Source organism: Tenrec ecaudatus, chromosome 12 (assembly GCF_050624435.1).
Source record: "Tenrec ecaudatus isolate mTenEca1 chromosome 12, mTenEca1.hap1, whole genome shotgun sequence".
Taxonomy (NCBI): Eukaryota; Metazoa; Chordata; class Mammalia; order Afrosoricida; family Tenrecidae; genus Tenrec; species Tenrec ecaudatus.
Window position 1 is genome coordinate 133,616,926 of NC_134541.1, and position 19,094 is coordinate 133,636,019.

General features: G+C 51.2%; 1 protein-coding gene across 5 annotated transcripts in view; it reads left to right on the forward strand.

Moving 5' to 3' along the window:
• The window catches only part of AUTS2 (activator of transcription and developmental regulator AUTS2), a 1,157,636-nt gene that overhangs the window by 250,035 nt on the left and 888,507 nt on the right, over positions 1-19,094 (forward strand). For all 5 annotated transcript variants that reach the window (XM_075564998.1, XM_075565001.1, XM_075565000.1 and 2 more), the window contains exon 2: positions 7,780-7,992. In XM_075564998.1, the coding sequence (XP_075421113.1) occupies positions 7,780-7,992 (213 nt within the window). The remainder of the gene's footprint in view (positions 1-7,779; positions 7,993-19,094) is intronic.

Sequence of the window (19,094 nt, forward strand, 5' to 3'; positions counted from 1 at the left end):
CTTCCTCCCTTCCTTCCTTCCTTCCTGCCTTCCTTTTCCCCCCCTTCCTTCCTGCCTTTCTTTTTTCCTCCCTTCCTCCCTCCCTTCCTTCCTGCCTTCCTTCCTGCCTTTCTTTTTTCCTTCCTTCCTTCCTTCCTTCCTTCCTTCCTTCCTTCCTTCCTTCCTTCCTTCCTTCCTTCCTTCCTCCCCATCACTCTGGTCCACTTTCACTTCGTTTGCACACAGGGAAATGATGGGAGCCTGTGTTTATAAAATGCTTCCAAAGCAAGCACCGAGGGAACTCCATACGCCGGCCAGAGACCTGACAGACGGAGAGGACAGCACCCGCCATGATTGTCATTGGACAGCGGCAGGCAGACACCTTCCGGCCCCTCCTGGCTCCTTTGCTGATTTTTTTTCGGATGCCCTTGAGATCACACCGCTCAGGGCCGTGTCTGTTTCCTTTGTACCCGTCACCAGCCCCTGCGCCTGGATGCGTGCGGAGTGGTGGCAGCGGCCTCTGCTTAGTGTGGACTGAGCGTCTGAGGGAAGATTCCTTCCTCGCTCAAACCCCTCGCGCCCGGCAGGCGATGGTGCCCTCGTTGTCCACCCAGCAAAGGGAGCCGTGCAGCCCCCCCCGCTTCAGCTGCCATGTGGTCCGTGTGCTCCTTATCTGCAGGGCGACAGCGCATTTTGGAGTTCAGGGTGGTCAGAAGAGCCCTGGGGGTGGCAGCCTGCAGTTTGGGAGGAGAGACTATCAAATGCAGGAACACCCCTCTGACATAGGACAGGTGCTCACAGATAGTGCTGTGGGTTGTGGGTCTTGCTGAGCCACTGGGCATGTGCGTGTCAGCCGCTCAAGAACCCGGTGCTCATCTGTCATGCGTGCCTGCCTGGAGCGCCTGCCCCCTCTGCTGCCAACAAATAAGTCTGTAAATCTTCTTACGCCGCCTCACAACCAGCATTTCTTGGTGGCTGGTTGGCTTTCTTGCCTTTTCCTTTTTATTTGGCTGCTTCTGTAGTGTCCGATGAATGATCTGATGCACGCGCACATCTGTGTGTGTGTGTGTTTCCTGCAGAGGTGTCTCATCCATCTAATATGCTTTTATCTTCTCCCAGAGCTCACTTGTTCAGTTCTTTCCGGGGGGGGGGGGGAGAGAAAGAGAGAGAGAGAGAGAGAGAGAGAGAGAGAGAGAGAGAGAGAGAGAGAGAGGTTGGGGCGGGGGGAGAGTGTGTGTGTGTGTATGGGAGGGGGGAGTGGGGAAGCCATGATTCTGGGAGTATAACTTGCTTGCTCTGGAAAGCGTTAGCCAAGATCATGGCTGCTCTCTGGAATATTGTCGTTGTGTGGCCCAAGAAGGAATTTGATAAAGCCAGGGTGCTTTCCGCTCCACAGTGAGCGTGCTAGAGGAACTGACCGAGTTTCTTGAAGATGAGAATGGTCACTGGGTAGTCGGTGATGGGCTTGTGTGTATAGTTGCCACCATTAGTTGCTATCAAGCTGATTCTAACTCCAGCTACAGTCATTGTCCATGAGGGCCTTTGGGGACTGATTGTGTAGAAGTAGATAAACAATTTTTACATGCCTCTAAGAGGGACTTGAACCTCCAAACCTTCCACTAAGTAGCTGAGTGCATTCATCAGCTGCACCTCTCTTGGGACTCGCAAACACAAGTGTGAAAATCCGCCTCACAATGTGGGAGTGCCTTGTATTCAGCCTGCCTTTCTCATGGGTGACACCCAACCCAACTGCCCCTCCCATTGAGTTGACTCCAACGCACAGGCTCCTGGTGGACAGAGCAGAACTACCTCCGGGGAGTTTCCAAGAAGGTCGATCTGGAGGGAGCAGAGAGGCTGGTGGTTCTGAACTTGTGACCCACCGTGCCACCAGGGGTCCTTCTGTCAGGGGACAGTACAGTGACCCCATTTTGAGGATGGACCCTGATGCCACTGGCTTCTCAAAAGAAGCGAGGGGTGTGCGGGTTGGCGGCAATGCAGAGACCAAATGAACAGGTGGGAGGAGGGCGGCAGAAAAGCAGGTTTACGAAGCAGTAAAGTCAGGATACACTGGGGACAAGCCCATAGGGGGTCTGCACACAATTCTAAAGGCTGCAGCAGTGACAGCCTGCTTAGAGCTGCCAGGCCCTTCTTGATATGTCTAGTGGCAAGGGCCACTGAACTCGGGGGGGCTGGGTTTTTATTTGTGTTTTAAAGGTTGGTGTCCCTTGTTGGCTGGGACTCAAGCAGTGGTTCCTGACTGGCTGGGCACTCATCAGTTAAAATTGCCAGGCGGCTTTCCCTGTCCTGTACTTTCATTGGTGCCAGTGGACACTTTGTGATTCTTCGCCAGTCAGTGAGATGCCAAATGATTATTTTAGTGTAAACATAGGGAGCAGTCAGTAAATGCAGACCTGGACAAACACACTGTCTGGGTTTAGGACGGATTTGTACACAAGAGTTTATAGAGACACTTCTCAGTAAATCTGGGTCTTTGAAAGAAGATAATCGACAATAATAATAATAATTTATACTCTATCGAGTCATAAGGGTGGGGGGTAGGTAAAAAAGAGGAGCTGATACCAAGGGTTCAATAGAAAGTAAATGTCTAGAAAAGAATGATGGCAACATATGTACAAACATGCCTGATGCAATCGATGAAAGGATTTAATAAGAGTTATAAGAGAAAACAATCATTTAATTAAGGATAAGAAAGAAGATAATCTCTTTGCAATTGAGTTGATTCCAACTCATAGCAGCCCTACATGACAGACTAGAACTGCACAGTGCATTTCCAAGCCTGTTTGTCTATCTGTCTGTATGAGAGCAGAAGGCCTCATCTTCCTCCCAAAGAGTGCCTGGTGGCTTCAAACTGCTCACCTTGCTGTTAAACAAACCAGAACACAACCCACCATGCCACCAGGATGCCTGATAAAATGCAAAGCTCCTACCTAAAAACAACGTCTAAAAGATTGCTCAGTCCCCTCTCCTTTCTTAAGCCAACCTTCCATGTGTCTCCATTCCCTCCCTCTCCCTCCCTCCACCCCCCCCCCCTTCAAGAGTTGAGAAATCTCAGTGGTGATGGGAGCTAAGCTGATTGGACACTGCTGCTAAGACTTAGGCAGGCCTCTTTGCAAGCTATGTCACCGCATGGGGTCCATTTGCTCTGTGTAGCTTATTCTACAGTGCAGGGAAAGTACCTTGATTAATATGCTACATGAAAATAAAATGGATTGGGGGAATCATACCACGCTCTTATAAATATTAATTCACCTTTGTATGGGATCGCACATAATTTTCAATATATTTTTGAGGCACCTTCAGTAAGAGAGCAAGCTTGATCTCTGAAGAGAGTGGCATAATTTTTAAGGCCCAGTTAATACATTATTAAATATCATTTGTTTATTAATCTGCTACTCTACATGCATATAATTCAAGGCACTAGGTGCATTGTGCGACAAAGAACAGTATTTTTGACCCTGTGGGGAAATTATATTTTATACCTAGCGGAGTTCAATTTAATCATATTATATAGAGGTAGCCCCTGGTAGAACTCACCTGCTTACTGCTAGGACAGCTGCTGCTCTTCCTGAATCTCTCCGTGGCACCTGATGATTAGGGTAAGCAGTAACAGCAACCACAACCACAACCACAACCCCTCCCTGCCATAGAGCTGATTCATACACAAGGCAACCCTGAAGGACAGGCTGGAGCTGCCTCTGCGGGTGGCCCAGACTGTCACACTCTATAGAAGTACAAAGCCGCATCTCTGTGGTGAGGAGCTGCTGGTGGACTCCCAACTGCCGACCTTGTGGTTAGCAGACCACCCCCACCCCCAACTGCTTCACCCACTACTCAACCAGGGATCCTTTCGTGAGAGTATTTGTTTTTGTTTCAAGTTTTAATTTTTAAATTTAATTTATCATATTATTGTGAGCTCTTACAGATGTTATAACATTCCATGATTTAATTAGATCAAGCGTGATTGTGCAATTGCAACCACAATCAGTTTCCAAACGTTTTCTTTCTTCTTCAACTCTTTGATGTCAGCTCTCCTTTATACCCTCCCTCCCCCACCATATTCCCCCAAGAACCCTTATTATTCTTATTCATATTATCGTTTGGCTTTGTTTTGGCCATATCTCACTCCATCCAATATATCCATTCGCCTACAGTTTTGTCATTCGCTCCTCCCGTCCCCACCCTATCTTCCCATATCCTCAGGGAGTCATTCATTACTCCTGTTACTGTTTCTGCTGCATCAAATGATCTTAATTACACAAGTGAACATATGGAAGTCTATCACGATTAAGGAGGTAAAACAACTACCGTAATAGTAAAGGATGGAAATGCTAAAGAACTAGAGGGTAGTTATGTGTTTCGTCAGCGCTGAGCTGCACCCCCGTGGCCCTTCTATGAGGGATGCCCAGGTGTCTTACAGGTGGGTTTTGGGTCTCCACTTTATCCGTGCTCCTTCTCATCAATTTGATTGCTTGTTTTTGAACTTCTGACACTGATTCCCAGTGACACCTCATGATCACACAGGCCAGTGTGCTTCTTCCATGTGGGCTTTGTTGCTTTCCTTCTAGATGGTCACTTTTTAAACTTTAAGCCTTTAAGAAACCAGATGCTTTATCTTTTAATAGCTGGGCACCATCAGCTTTCTTCACCACATTGTCATATGCACCATTTTGTCTTCAGTGATCGTGTCGGGAAGGTATCATATAGTGCCACGTTATTAGAACAAACTTCTTGTACCAAGGAAAATTTAAGTAGAGGCCTCAAGTCCATCTGCTTCCTTGTAGTATTTACATATATAGATACACCTCTTTATATATCTATATTTATACCTATTTATATGATTCTTACTTTATTCCTATGCCCACCATCATGCTTACCCATTATTTGCCTCTCAGTAATTCCTCTTGGATACGTGTCAGTAGAGCCAACACGACCAGGAACGCTGCACCCTCTCCCCGTCCGTTTTAGTGCCCTTGCTCTTCCCCTGTTCCTGCCCTTAGCTGCTCACCGCCCCCTCCCCCTCCCCTGCCTCCTCCCCTCCTGTGCCCCCAGGACTGTAGGGCTCATCACTGTCTCCTGGGGCCTGCTTATCCTGCCTGTCTTATGTAGATTGACACCAAAAGGGAAAAGAGAAGACCTTACAGATAGCTCCAAGTCTTCCCGTTATCCTGACCGTGTAGATGAGCATCTCTCCGCTCAGCAGCGGGAAGGACAGTTATGAACCATCAGCCCAGCCCCACTTCTCTTGGGGTTCCACGTCCTGGGACCTGCCTACCCAACATCACGTACACCCTTTGGTCCTCAGCCTCCTACAAGTCCCCATCGCTCTTCCTGCAGCCAGGGGTGGAGCTGTCTAGTGCCTCCCACTGCCCCTCTCCCTTTACACCTTCAGGCTTTCAGTGTGGCCCCCTTGTGAGTCACCCCCAACCAGTTCAGATGCGATGCCAAGCGCTGCCACCCCCCCCTCCCATCAGATGTCTGCTGTCGGGATTCCTCAGGGACTTCACATCTTTGCTCCCACTGCTGGTCCATTGCACTCCCTTCTTGGTTCGGCGGCATATGGGCGGGTCAGTCCAGCAGGCCGCTCTCCCTGAGCTGTATCTTCAGGGCTGCCCTCTGTAGTGCTGTCATCTATCTAGGGAGGGAGCTTCTTGTCTCCAGCTGAGGCTCTGAAGGAGTCGTTCTGAGCAGGGCAGCAGGGACATCGCCCTCTAGGACCGACACATGGCACTGAGGACTACTCTTGCTCTCCCTTTCCTGTGGAGACAGAAACCATACCCTCCCCTGGGGTGGATTAGTGCTCCTGTCCTCCATTGCCATCTGTTGCACTCCCACCCCGAGCAGGGAAAACATGTCTTTCAGCATGGGTGCTCTGTGCATCTTTAAAACACTTTAAACAGTGGGGGGAGGTAGACAGTGGTCAGTTTAAGATATAAAAATAATAATTTATAAATTATCAAGGGGTCACGAGGGTGGAGGGGGGAGGGGAAAAAGAGGAGCTGATACCAAGGGCTCAATAGAAATGAAATGTTTAGAAAATGGTGATGGCAGCGTATATGCAAATATGCTTGATACCCTTGAATGACAAAATAAACAAAAGGCAATAAAGTGTATTTTTAAAACCTTAAAAAATTTTAATACAGTTATTTTGGATGGGGCAAGCATACCTTGGGTTTGGTTGAGCTCTTGCCCAGAGGATCTGATCCTTAGCCCAGGATGACCACAGAGCGTTCTGAGCTGAGCCAGATGTCTGACTGCAGGGCCCTGGGAGTGGACACGTCAGGATGGTGAGACTGACTGAATATTTACCATGGGCTCGGCCTGCTGTGTGAAGGAATGAGACTCTGCCACCCAGTGCCCTAGCTGTGCACTTGAACCTTTGTTCAGCCTGAGCTTTTGTTCCTCAAGCACCCGGTACCATCCAGTTGAAGCTGACTCCCAGGGACCCGAGAGGACATGGTGGAACTGGGCCTGTGGGTTGCCATCATGGCAACTCTTTACAGGAGTAGAAAGCCTCGTCTTCTGTGGAGTGGCTGGTGGTGGGCTCGAACTGCAGACCATGTGGTTGTCTGTCCAGTTTGAAACCAAGAATACCTGCAGGGCCCCTCTGGAGTTACACCGGGCACACCATTAATATTTTCAGAATGAGTGAATGCTTAGGACCAGAAGCTGTTTTCTCAGAAGAAATGTCTCGCCCAGTGAGACAGAGGGCTGGGTGCCCCCTGAATCAAGAAACGGAATGGGGGAAAGGGGCCTGTGGGGCAATGCCTAATAAAGGCCATTGGTCCTGAGCCAACAGAGGGAGCACGTGGAGGGTGCTAACATACCGGGATTAGGGAGAACAGACACCTGCCTGGAGAACTGGCTATACAGAGGCGATGTAGTGAGGGGGGCTTTTGTGAGCTGGAAAAAAATGGGTCAAAGGAAATGTTCACTTGGGAGGACTTGGATTTTTTAGATACACACGTAGGACTGAGGGTGGTGGGGTCTGTGCTCGTGTGAGGTCCCACGAGGGAACCTGAAAGTGTGAGGTGCCCGGATGCCAGGATTTCCGATTTAAGGACTACTTGGTGAGTTCAGCCTCTCTCTGGGTTCAGCAGGGGCTTCTGTGCGTCATGGCGTTGGCTGGTCTCCAAGGCTCCCGCGCTGCCGTGTGTGCAGAGGGCTCTGAAATGAGTGACTTATGCTGAGTCTTGCCGGGAGGGCAGTGCACGGGCGTAAGCCCTGGGTTGTGTAGCATCTCCATGTGTGGTGTCGTAAAACCCCCAGAATGTCACCTGGCTGCGTGGCTTGCCAAGATTCCCCGTTTCTACAGCTGCCGGACCCCATGCCTCCCAATCCACAAAGGAGCCCCGGGGGGCAGTAGTGTCAGGAGATGGATTGCTAACCACAGGTCAGCAGTTCAATATCACCAGCAGCTCCTAGGAAGAGGACACTTTCTACTCCCTTAACGAGTCCATCAAGGAAACCCACGGGGGCAGTGGTCCTAGGTCCTGCAGCGTTGCTACAAGTCGGCACGGACACGTTGGCAGCGAGTCTGGTTTGGGTTGCCACATCGGGCTGCCGGACCACAAGGTGGGCTGTGGGCACCCACCAGCCGATCCGAGGGAGAATCACGAGGTGGCCTGCTCCCGCGTGCGTTTATTGATAGGCCTGTGTAGGACCGCGCTGGGTCAGTGGGAGCCAAGTACAAGGCCATGGGGGAACTTCACCTAGCTCATTCATTGGGCCTGACCCCGGGTGCCTGTGTAACCGCCTCTTTCCCACCTTTGGTTTCCACAGAAAGATGTCGCCCTTAAGCCTCAGGAACGTGTGGAGAAGCGCCAGCCCCCCCTGACCAAGAAGAAGCGAGACGCACTCACCAACGGCCTGTCCTTTCACTCCAAGAAGAGCCGCCTCAGCCACCTGCACCACCACAACTCGGACCGAGAGAATGACCGCAACCTCGGCCAGCAGCTGGGGAAGAGGAAGAAGACGCCCAAGGGGCTCCGACAGGTAAGGGCGCATGGCCTCTGGCCCGGCCGGTTGCCAGGGGGCTGCGCAGCCCCTCGCTCTGCTCCCAGGTGCTTGCTGCCTGGCTGGGAGACCACGAGGCTAAGTCACAGTGGTTCACTTTCGTGGGCGTGTGTGAATGAATGGTGTTCTGTGGAACATGCGGTGTGGATGGGGATGCCACTGGCTGCTAGCGCAGAGCCAAGCCTGTGTGGCGGTCCCCGTCGTCCGGCTCGCAGGGTGCAGACTGCAGACGGGTCAGGGGTTTGGATGTCTCTCCCTCTCAGACACGCAGTCACACGCACGAGCGCTCTCACACGCTCATTCTCATACTCTTTTACACGCTCACGCACACTGACACTTTCTCCTCTCTCCAATTCACTCGCTCGCTCATTCACTCTCCCCAAACTTCTCTTCTCTCTCATACTCTTTCACTCCCTCGTTCATACCCTCCCTCCCTCTCAAGCTTCCAAGATACTAAAGATGGCCAGTCCTCTAAGCCAACAGTTCTTGCCCCAAGATTTTCTATTTCCCCAGGAAAAGCCATGCTGCTGCGACAGGAAGGTGACCAGGCCTCTTGATGGCCCCGTTGCCCTCCCCCTCTGTGCTCTGCTAGTGGTCAGAACCACAGGGGTGGGGCTGGCTGGCCTGTCCACCATCGGGAGGGCGAGATTCTCAGGAGCAGATGGCTCCTGTGCCCCGGCCATCCCCACGCGAGAAGTGGAGATGTCTGTGGACCCCCTGTCCCCCACCCCTCCTCCACACGGGGTGTTCGTGCTTGTGTCTTGGGTCGGTTTGGTTTGGTTGTTGGTGGGACCCTTGAACGGGTCTTGACTCTCAACTGGAAGGAAGTGGAGAAGCAGGGCGAGAGGGGTCGGGGTCACAGGGCAGGTGCTGCTCATTAGAAACAGAACAGGTGATTCCTCGTTTGCAGCTGCCTCTCCGAGGAGGGAAGCGACCTGGCATCGTACAAAACAGTGGCTCCAAACGTTGAGGGTCGTGAATGTCATATCATGAGCCTTTATTTAAAAAAAATAAAAATCTTAAAGGTGGTTTCCAGCGCCGAGCCCATAAACTACCATCTGAGATGGTCAGGCATCATCAGTTGTCGGTTTGGGCAGTGTCCCATTTGATCGTGGTCAGTCTGGTCAGAGAAGCCCTCTCACGAAGCAACAGGGTGTCGTTAGGTGACGATTTAGGGGTAAAAGATGGGAAGGAGCCATCAGTTCTAGTGGGAGTTTTGGTGTGAGAGTGGCAGGTGACAGGAAATGGGGGACACAGCCCTTTGGGAAGCATCTGCAGTGATGAACTCAGCAGGGACTCAGAAGGCCCCTGGGGCCACGTCTCCCGTTGTGACCAGCAGGGCAGTGTTTCCAAAGGTACCAGATGGGGGTCAGGGCGGGATTTCTGAATCTGCGCCCGGTGCACAGCATACTGCAGTCATTCACTGGGGGGCTTTGTGAGCCATGATGCTCACAACTCTGCCCGGTGGGAGCTACCCCGATTATTTTCAGGTATGGAAAATAGGACTGGAGGACACCATGACTTGCCTGAGACCATTCAGAACGGAGACCTTGGCCTCTGCTTGCCGAGACCCTGCTCCACTCTCCTGGAGCTTTCCGTCTCCCTTGTGCGAGGTGGCGTTTGCGCCGGGAGAGAAAGCGAACTCCAGGTCAGTCGACACGCATTTCCAGAAAGGGCACGGATCCCTTGATCGGAGAAGTGACTTAGGAAAGCGCCACAAGAAACGGGTGAACTCCAAAGTCCTAGAACAAAGGCGGAGGTGGAAAATGGGAAACAGTCATATCTGGATAAAGGTGTTTGGGGTGTGGAGTGGGTGAGTGGGTGCTAAGACTTGGTTCTGCAACAGGTGCTGGCGTTCATGACGCCTGACTCCGGCTTTTCTCCCTGTGAGGGATGTGAGCAAAGCCCTTATCTCCAGTTACCTGCTGTACCAGGTCTTCCCCCAGGTCACCTTCAGAGTAGGCTTCTCATCCTTTCAGGCAACAAACCAGGTTTAAAGAGGAGCTGGCACTAAGCTTCCAGTTCCTGGCCTTGAATCTGCCTTATTCCTAGACTTGAGCTGAGTTTTCCTTCCTATTTCTTCCTGGTAGAAAGCCAATGATTTTGGTGTCCCCCAGCCAAAGGGTTTCAGGATCACAGAAGGAAACCAACCCTTGAGTGTATCCTTCTAGAATCGTGATTGGTCTTCCTGGTCCACCTTCTGGTGCTAATGGCATGTGAAGTCAAAGACCCCCTTGTTAGGGGAAGGAATCCTTTGAGAGGCCAGTGGTGCTGACTCACTTTTGACCCGCCCTTTGGGAACCCCAGAGAAAGGAAGAAGGCCTCTGGTGGTCGTTAGCCAGTGTGCAGTGTTGCTTCCTGGTCCTGGTGCAGAAACCAACTGAATGCTGTCAGGATCAAGCCTTCTGTCTCCTGGAGGAAGGGAAACGGAAGGTGGTATTTGAAATGAGGGCGGCACTGTCCTCAAATCCCTAGTATTCTTGGAAGGACATGGGCTATGCCCAGACCCAACCACAGTCTCGGCCTGGTCCTGCCCATCTGCATAGTGAAGGGTTGGCCTGACTGCCCAGCTCTGCCTCCCCCACTAGTTCCACATTCTCTACATGTATGAATGACATGAGACAAAGGAAAAGCTTCCTGCGTCTGGTTGTAAATGTTTCTGTTTCATTGGCGTTGTTTGAAAATGTGCTACTGTGTATTATTGGGTGAAGGGCGACAGAGCGGATCTGTATTCCATTCCACAGTTCACACATGTTTTGTGTCATGACATTCATTCATGACCATCCCCACAATGCTCCACCACGCAGCCTACCTCCTCCCAGAGTTTCCCATTGGTTCTCCTCCTCCATCCCTAACCCTTGGGAATGCTTTCCCCAGCTAGCTGCTGTCTTAGGTGCTCTCAAACTTACTAAAAATCCTCGCCGCCATTGAGTCAGTGGTGGCTCACAGTGACGCCGTGGGCTTCCGGGACGGTAGCTGCGGTCGCTCCCTAGAGGAGCTGTTGGTGGTTTCGAGCTGCCGACCATGTGGATGGCAGCCCAGTGCTCAACCGCTGGGCTAGGTACCAGGCTCCCCTTTTGCTCTTCCTTAGTTCATCGTTTTGTGACGTGAGCCCTTGTGGTGTCCCTGTTTCATTTTTGTTTTATTTGTGGGTGACTGCTTGTAAGGTGACGCGCTCATGTTCCATGGCGACAGAAGATTTCAGAAATTCGCCTTAAGAATTTGGAAAACAGCTTTCTTAGGACTCAAACTGTCTGCGTGAGTCACACTTTCTCTCCCTTTTATCAGATAAAGTCGATGAATCTGCCTTGGCTGGGAGGTGGGGGTGGGGAAGTGCATTGAGAATGGGCTTTGGGGAGTGACTCTAAATTAATCGGTTGTTGTCTAGGCTTCTTACCGACAGGACTAGCAGCGAAAGAGGCCTGGAGGAGGTGCGGATGTACATGGTCTTTATCTCTGACTTGGCTCGAGTGGATTAGGCCTGCATCTTATTAGGGAATGGTACTTCCTGAGCAAGCAACTTAATGCACAGCCTTCCTGTAATTATGGGAAGATGTGACTCCTTAGTGGAGAGGAAATAATAGGATTTTTTTCTTTTTTATCCCTGAGAATCCGTTGAGGACTAATCTTTTTACTGCGAGAGTGCAATTATATACTTTCATAGGAGCGGCAAGTCGTTCTACCACCAAATCGTTTTCCCCTTCACTTGACGGATGGTAAAACCCCGATTCCTGTGATGTTGTTCCATGCCACCAAACAAAAGCCTTTCAGCTGGCACTTAACCACCCGATGGAACGTATTTGTGGGATTATGTTTCTAAGTGTAAATACAGGCTGGCTTGGAACACGCTGAGCCGGCAAGTGTCTTGGAAAATGAGTGCATTTTAAAAATATATATATGCTACATTTGAATATTCTCTTTAATTCCCAAAGGGGCCGGGGGTAAACTTAGGGGAATTTTTTTTAAGTTAAAGAACAGAGCCAGAGGTCTGCTGTACTAAATAAAGGATGTTTCTCTGACCTCTAAGCTTGAGGAGCCCGGGCGGCATCGTGGTTAAGTGCTGGCCGTGATCTGCAGGCTCAGCAGTTCGAAACCACCAGCAGTTCCTCTGGAGAAAGGCGGGGTTGCAACCTGGGAACCCACAGGGGCAGTTCTGCCCAGTCCTACAGGGTCACCATATGTTAGCATTGACTCATTGGCAGTGAGTTTGGTTCGGGTTTCTCTAAGCTTAACCTTGACCTCCATGGAATGATGTGCTCATATGTGTACACTGAACCCAAATCACTGTGTCCGCTTGATTGCAAGCATACTGACCCCGTCGGACAGAGGAGAGCTGCCCTCTCGTTAGTCGTTAGTCTTTCCAGGAGCAGACAGCCTCACCGTTCGGCGGAGTGGCTGGTGAGTTCGAACTGCAGACCATTTGATTCGCAGGCCAGTGCTTCACTCGGTGTGACACCTGGTCTCCTTGCTCTGACACTTAGACTTGAGTCAAAACCAGTTGAAGTTCCTAATTGTAAGGATATGGTTGGGGGATCCTTTCTTTCCCCCTCTGCTAAAATCTAGAAGTGGACGAGCTAAAAGAGAGCTTCAACGTTTCCTCTTCTCAAGGAGATTTACTCTCTTCTGCAGAGACTGAGTCACAAGGAAACCATCAGCGATACAATGAAGTCACACGCTGCCAAGCCTTAGATCGGAGCGACGACTTCCTCAGAAGTATTTGGGGAAAATGTAACCCCACCTCTCAGGCCCTGAGAGGCCTGACATTTGTTTTCCTTCTGGGTGACTAAGTTCAGAGTCGTGGAGTATGTGCAAAACTGTTTTAGTACTTTGTTGTTTGAGGGGTGGGGGATCAGGGTTTTAAAAATAGACCTTGCTGTAGGAGACACTGATGGGAGTTAGAGAACGCTCCGCTGTTGACCGGGACTGGAGATTTCCACAGATGCAACCGCCATGAACAGAGCCCCAGTTTGAAGAGATGAAGCACTGGGGCCATTTCGCCTCCTTTGGAGAAGTCAGTGCACGGTGTTTGGTCTTTACACGGGACTTTAGACGTGCTCTCAGGAGAGACTAGTCTCCGCAGGAGGTCATCATGCTTGGTAAAGTAGTCTGAACCAAACCAGACCGTGACCCTCTGGGTTTCCCAGACAGTCACTGTCGAGGGGGAGTAGAAAGCCCAGTCTTTCTCCCTCGGAGCTGCTGGTGGTTTCAAACTGCTGATCATGTGATGACCACTATACCCCAGGACTCCTTGGTAAGTAGAAGGTGGGGGAGAAAAAGAAAGCCCCCCCCCCCCAATGAAATGGATTGACACAAAGGCTGTAGCAATGGACAGCGCGTAGTCTGCCCTTTCTTTCTGTGCTGTAACGAAACACAGGGGAACAGTGGAGCGAACTGGGAGTTACTCTTGTTCTCAGGCACCTTCCCAGTGATCCTGGGTACAGCAGGATGGAACCCTGCCCATCCCTATACCACTGTGCTCATCTTGTTAACATCCTTCCACTTTCCGCTTCAAAGCACGATGCCCTTCTCTGGGTGCTGATCCCTCCTGATGACATGTGCAAAGTGCATGCGAAAAGTCAGCATCCGCGTGTCTGGGGGCAGCATACTGACTCTTATTGCTCCCAGGACAGAATTGTTTCTTTCTCTGGTAGTCCCAGTATAATCAGTGTTTTTCGCCCAGCACCATGGTCCAAAGCTACCAGTTCTTCTCTGGTCATACATACTCATTTCCCAGCTGTCACCTGACTTTGAAGTGACTGGAAATACCATGGTTAGGGGAAGTTGCAGGAGAAACCATTCCCTAATAAGTTACAGTCTTGTAAGCTCACAGGGGACATTCTACCCTGTCCTGTGTGGTTTCTGTGAGTTGGCATTGACTCAATGGCAGTGAGTGAGGGGCAGGTGTCCTTACGCTTCAAAGTGACAAGCTTGCTTCTGAATATTCCACAGTGATCTTGGGCCAGAGGCCTTGTTAGCACATGTGAACTCTTGTAGGTTCAGTAGCCAGACCAGACCAGCAAGGGCAACCTTTCCCTCTCCTTCTATTTGAGCTGTAGGAGCCGTGAAGACTTTCACCTCCGGGCAGAGTTTCCCACAGGAAGACGACGTCCCGAGATGACGCTGGCCCTTGGCGAAAACACTTCGTCAGTCTCTGGAGCAGAAGAGACGTGGGTTGGGGACTGTTGGGGGGGCTCCAGGTCGACCATGACCCTGCGATTGTGAAGGATGCAGCGAGTGGTTTAAAAATGCTTGCACACCTCTTCCCACGGAGAGATTGCTGATGAGGACTGGAGAGCTTCCCTCAGTGTGGAAGCACCAGTAGAACTCCCATTTGGTGGGCAATGTCTACTTGGCATCATTCATTGGGTTAATGTTCGTTGCCCTCAAGTCTGTTCAAACTCCTAGAGAGACTGCAAAGCACAGAACAAAACAGCCCAGAGGGCCGCCCCGTCCTGATGATCGTTGTCATGTTTGAGCCCAGTGTGCCAGCTACTGTGTCCGTCCATACTCTTGGGGAGCTTCCTTCTGTTCCTGACTTTGTGCGTTGCCAAGCACAATGCCCTTCCCCAGGGACTGGGCTCTCCTGGTAGCATGTTCAAAGTACGCAGGCCCCAACCACCGTGCACTGACTTCTCCGAGGAGGGCAGTTGGCCCCAGTGCTGCATCTGCACAACTGGAGCTCCCTCCTGGTGATGGCCTCTGTTCTGTGTATCGGTGTTGCATGTTGGCCTCATCTGGAGCAAGTGCTTGTGTGGGTGGACAAGGCCTCCGGGGTCAAAGCCGCCCTTCCTGAAACAGAAGTAGATCTTTGCCGGTCCAGTGTTCCTTCCCACCAAGGCAGACTTTTAGTGTCGTAGCGTGTGGTCTTTTGTTTCCATGAGACTTCCCCGTGTTGCCCGAGAAGCTCTCTGTGACATGTGTTGCTGGCAGAAATTAGCTAACAAAGGACGATGGAGAATGGAAAACTTTGAACACACCCGGTTCGAGTGGCACTGCTAATTAGTTTTGGGTGGAAATCCGGGCAGAAATCGCATAGGTGTTTTTCTAGCTTGACTCTAGGGCTTTACAGATTTCTGGGAATCAGAGTGTTCAAAACGCTAATGTAATTAGGGCTTATGCTTTATAATAAATTCGTTTGTTACCGGGATTCAACTCCTGCAGGCATCTTGAGCTAGTATCGAGAAAAGGTGAACTGAGCCCACAGGTGTACTCCAGAGTTCAGCATTTCACGCTGAAAGCATTAATTGGGATTCCCTCTGCTTTTCAAAAATTGTCTAGCAATGCGAAGGTTACAGACTCAGATGTTGAATACAATAAAACGGTTTTTTCCCCCATCTTAAGAATTCAACTTTTCCTTTCCCCGGCCCCCTCCCTAAAGTACAGAGGTAAGAGTTTAAAGCTTGTAAGGAAAAATTAGAGCAGGTGGGGGTAGGGGAGTAGAGATTGGTTTTCCAATATGATATCAGAATAAGCTAGCCACGTGTAACATCTGCTTAGGAAACCCCAGCTCAGGCATGTCTCTAGGTTGGAATCTGCTGTGCTCGATCGACTCGTCTGGCTGTGGGGATTAGTTGCGCATAATATGGGAGGTATTGATTGGGTAAGCCTGGCATAAGCAGGAGCTGCCGTGAGTGGGATCTTGTTTTTGTTTTAAGTTGAGCATTTGTAGTGAGTGAAGTAGCGGCAGCTTTGTGGTGTGCGTTCTAGAAGGCTTGCTTTTGTGACTGCCAACTCCACACCTCCTTGGCAGGGACACATTCCATCCGCTACCAACGCCGGCACGTGTGAACGGAAGCAGTGCTTCCAACAGATACTTTAAGTGGCTGTGGCCAGGGGTGAATCGTAGCTCAAACATTGAGCGGTTGTCCTTTTTCGTAAAAACGTGATAAAAAATAGACCAACACAGGATTGTGCCCCTTGCCTGTGAATCCCATAAAATAAAGCCCATGTAGGGAAAATGGTGGGGTGGGAGAGGGGCAGGAACCGAAATCGGAAGGAAAAGTCTAGGTGGAAACTCTATAGAAACGGGTCCATAAAAGAGTGACCTTTTCTGGATCACAGCGTCAGAGCTTGCTTTGGTTAGGCCTCTGACTCTAGGACTTTATTAAGCACCAATTAAACCCTAGAAATTGGGGGAGAAGTGGGGCAGACATGAATGGATCCCAATTCTAGCAAAGGAACTTCCCCTTAAGACCAGCCATCGAAGCAGGAGGGACAGACCCATCTTTCCTCTCAACGCTGGAGGGGCCATAAGAGCGAGCCCTCAGACCCAAAGCTGGGCTTCTGTGTGGTCCTTTCACTTCCCATCTCTGGTGTTTCTGGGGAGCCCACTGCCATCCCCACGTGGTCAGATCGCAGCCCAGGACACCAGACCAGCCTTCTTGTGCTCCCCAGCCCCGTCTCCACTCCCGTCTTACACACGGCAGGTCTTGAGTGGGAGGTGGGAGTGGGTGGGTACTGCAGTGGGTGGGTGGGGAGCCGAGCAGATGGCGGTGATCGCCACGTGCCTCGCGGTTCCCGTGGGAGTTGATGGTGGTGACAGGCAACGCGCAATGTGCTATTTACAGCTTGCCTTTGCAGTCTCTCGGTGACATCTGAATGCTCTTTAGCAACTGCTTTCATTACTGCCTTTCCAGGAGCTGCTAATTGAAAATGAAATAGTGGGTGGGCTTTCAGGCAGCTCGCAGGCAGCACTCCACGATGAACGCTGGTTGAGAGCGAGTGGATGTCCCCGGTCCCCAATCTGTCATTCTTTTCCCTGGGAGGCAAAGCCAAAGGTGTGTTTGAAGGCTCAGCGTGTGCAAGGCGCTGTGTGGATTCGGGGATGTAGCTGTGGGAGGGGGCTGCATACTCGTTCTACTCACTTAAGACCAAAGGAGCCACGGCGATGCTGTTGAGCAAGCGTGGGACTGCTAACCCCAATGGTAGGTGGTTCAAACCCACCAGCTGCTATGTAGGAGAAAGATGTGGCTACCGATGCCTGTAAATATTTACAGCTCAGACACCCTATGCAGGGTCCCCATGAAACGGAATGGCGTCGAGGGCAGCGGGTGGTTTGGTTTCTTAACTAAGAGAAAGTTAGCGTCCGAACACTTGGGTAGAGCTTAGTGCCACACCGGCCCCAAGGATCCGATAAGCACTCCTTGTGCAGGAGTCCACCCCTGGGAACTTCGTATGGATCTCTTTAAAGGTGAGCTCCTGTGTATGAGATGCATCTGACTTTGACTAGTAGCTTCAGTGTTGCCCTTTGATTAACCACGAGGCGGACACCCTCCTCCTCCTCCTCCTCCTCCTCCTCCTCCTCCTCCTCCCCTCTGCATCAAGCTGTTCCCACAGTCCCTGCATTCCTGAAGATGGCTAATTTAGCTCGGGAGCTTTGGGCTATGTCTTAGGGTGGGCTCCATGGAGAAACAGAGCTACTCCGAATGTGTGGCGGCCGTCACCTTTGGCTCTTTGCTAATACAGTCAAAACCATTGAAGGGGTTGACAAGAAGCTTCCATTGTTGAATGCAACAGCAGTGATCAGAAACATAACCCCTGCCTAATTCACCAGAAAAAGTTATCGAAGGGGCTGGGGGAAGGGAGGCGTGCCGAAGAGCGCTGGTGGTTCCTGCTCTCCACCGGTGGCATGACTGAACCATTTTGAACCAGTTGGCAGCCTTGGATGTACACACCCAGATTTACAGTGAGCGATTCTGAAGGTTTAGGAGATTGCGAAAGGACTGCAAAAGCCCGACCCACACACACACCACCACCACCACCACACCACCACCACCACCACCACCACCACCACCACCACCACCACCCCTCCTTCCCCCAAATCTGCAGACAGGAGGGTGAGCTCTCCCAAACCCACTGCCTGCGAGTCAATATGATTCAAAACAACCCAGTGGAAGGGTTCCGTGGCTGTGAATCTTCTAAGGGAGTAGATGGCCCGTGTGTCCTCCTGCAGGGCCGCTAGTGGCTTGGACCATAGGCCCTAGGATTTGAAAATTTATTGTCAGTTCTCACACCAAACCCTAAGGAAAGTCCCCTTTCAACTGCCCGATTCCTGTAGATTGCATTCCACTGTGTACAGCGCTTGTGTTCTAGGACAGCAGATGGCAGCTGTGTAGCAGCAAGGGGTCTAGTGTGCGGCCAAACCACGAGGAACCGTGACCTGGCAAAGTGCAGTTGTCACCTTCATCATGGCAGGACAGTACACTCAGGGTGCTTACCCTGCCCGTTGTCTTCTCTGTTGATGGTCTGCGCAGCCCAGCCCACCGCACGACAGAGTAGAACCACCTACCTAACCCTTGGCCAGTGGACAGGCATCTCTCCTGGCACCCCTGTGCGAACTTGAATCACCAACCTTTCCTTAGCAGCCAGGTGCTAAACCAGTGTTTCACCAGAGCTCCTGTCTGGTTTCCCTATAAACCAGCGGTTGTCAACCTTTGGGCTGAGATGCCTTTAGGGGTCGAACGACCCTTTCACAGGGGTCCCATGATTCATAACAGTAGCAAAATGACAGTTACAAAGTAGCAACGAAAATTTTATGGTTTGGGGGTCACCACAGCACGAGGAACATAGCAGTAGGAAGGCGGAGAACCACTGCTCTCAACCCTGTGAGGTGATATGGTTCCTTTGAAGGCAGCTGGGGGCCTCCTGGCGCAGTGAGAGAAGAGCATGATGGTGGGTTGGATTGGACACTCCCAGTGGGCGATGGCTGCCCCAGCAGCAGGGCTGTGGGCTGCGTGCCCTCCCTCCGAGTCCTGTGGGAAGGCAGGGGTCGCTGATCTGAAAGAGTAGCTTTCCTAAGTGTGTACATGGTGAGTGGTTTTGCTCATTCTCAAAGTAGCTTGACGCAGAGAAATCCTGTGCAGAGCAAGGAGTGACCTCCCTCTTGGACTGAGCTCGCTCTTTAATTAAATATGAAGTTAGGTGAACTAGGACTGCATTCATTTCAGCGCAGACCGGCGGGGACAAGACCATGCAGGATAGTGTAGGTTTTATTGAGCTTGAAGTGCTGTCTGTTTATCAGTGGCTTCCAACCACTCCATTCCCACCCTGCCCCCTGAGGGGAATCTGAATTTCCACTGAGT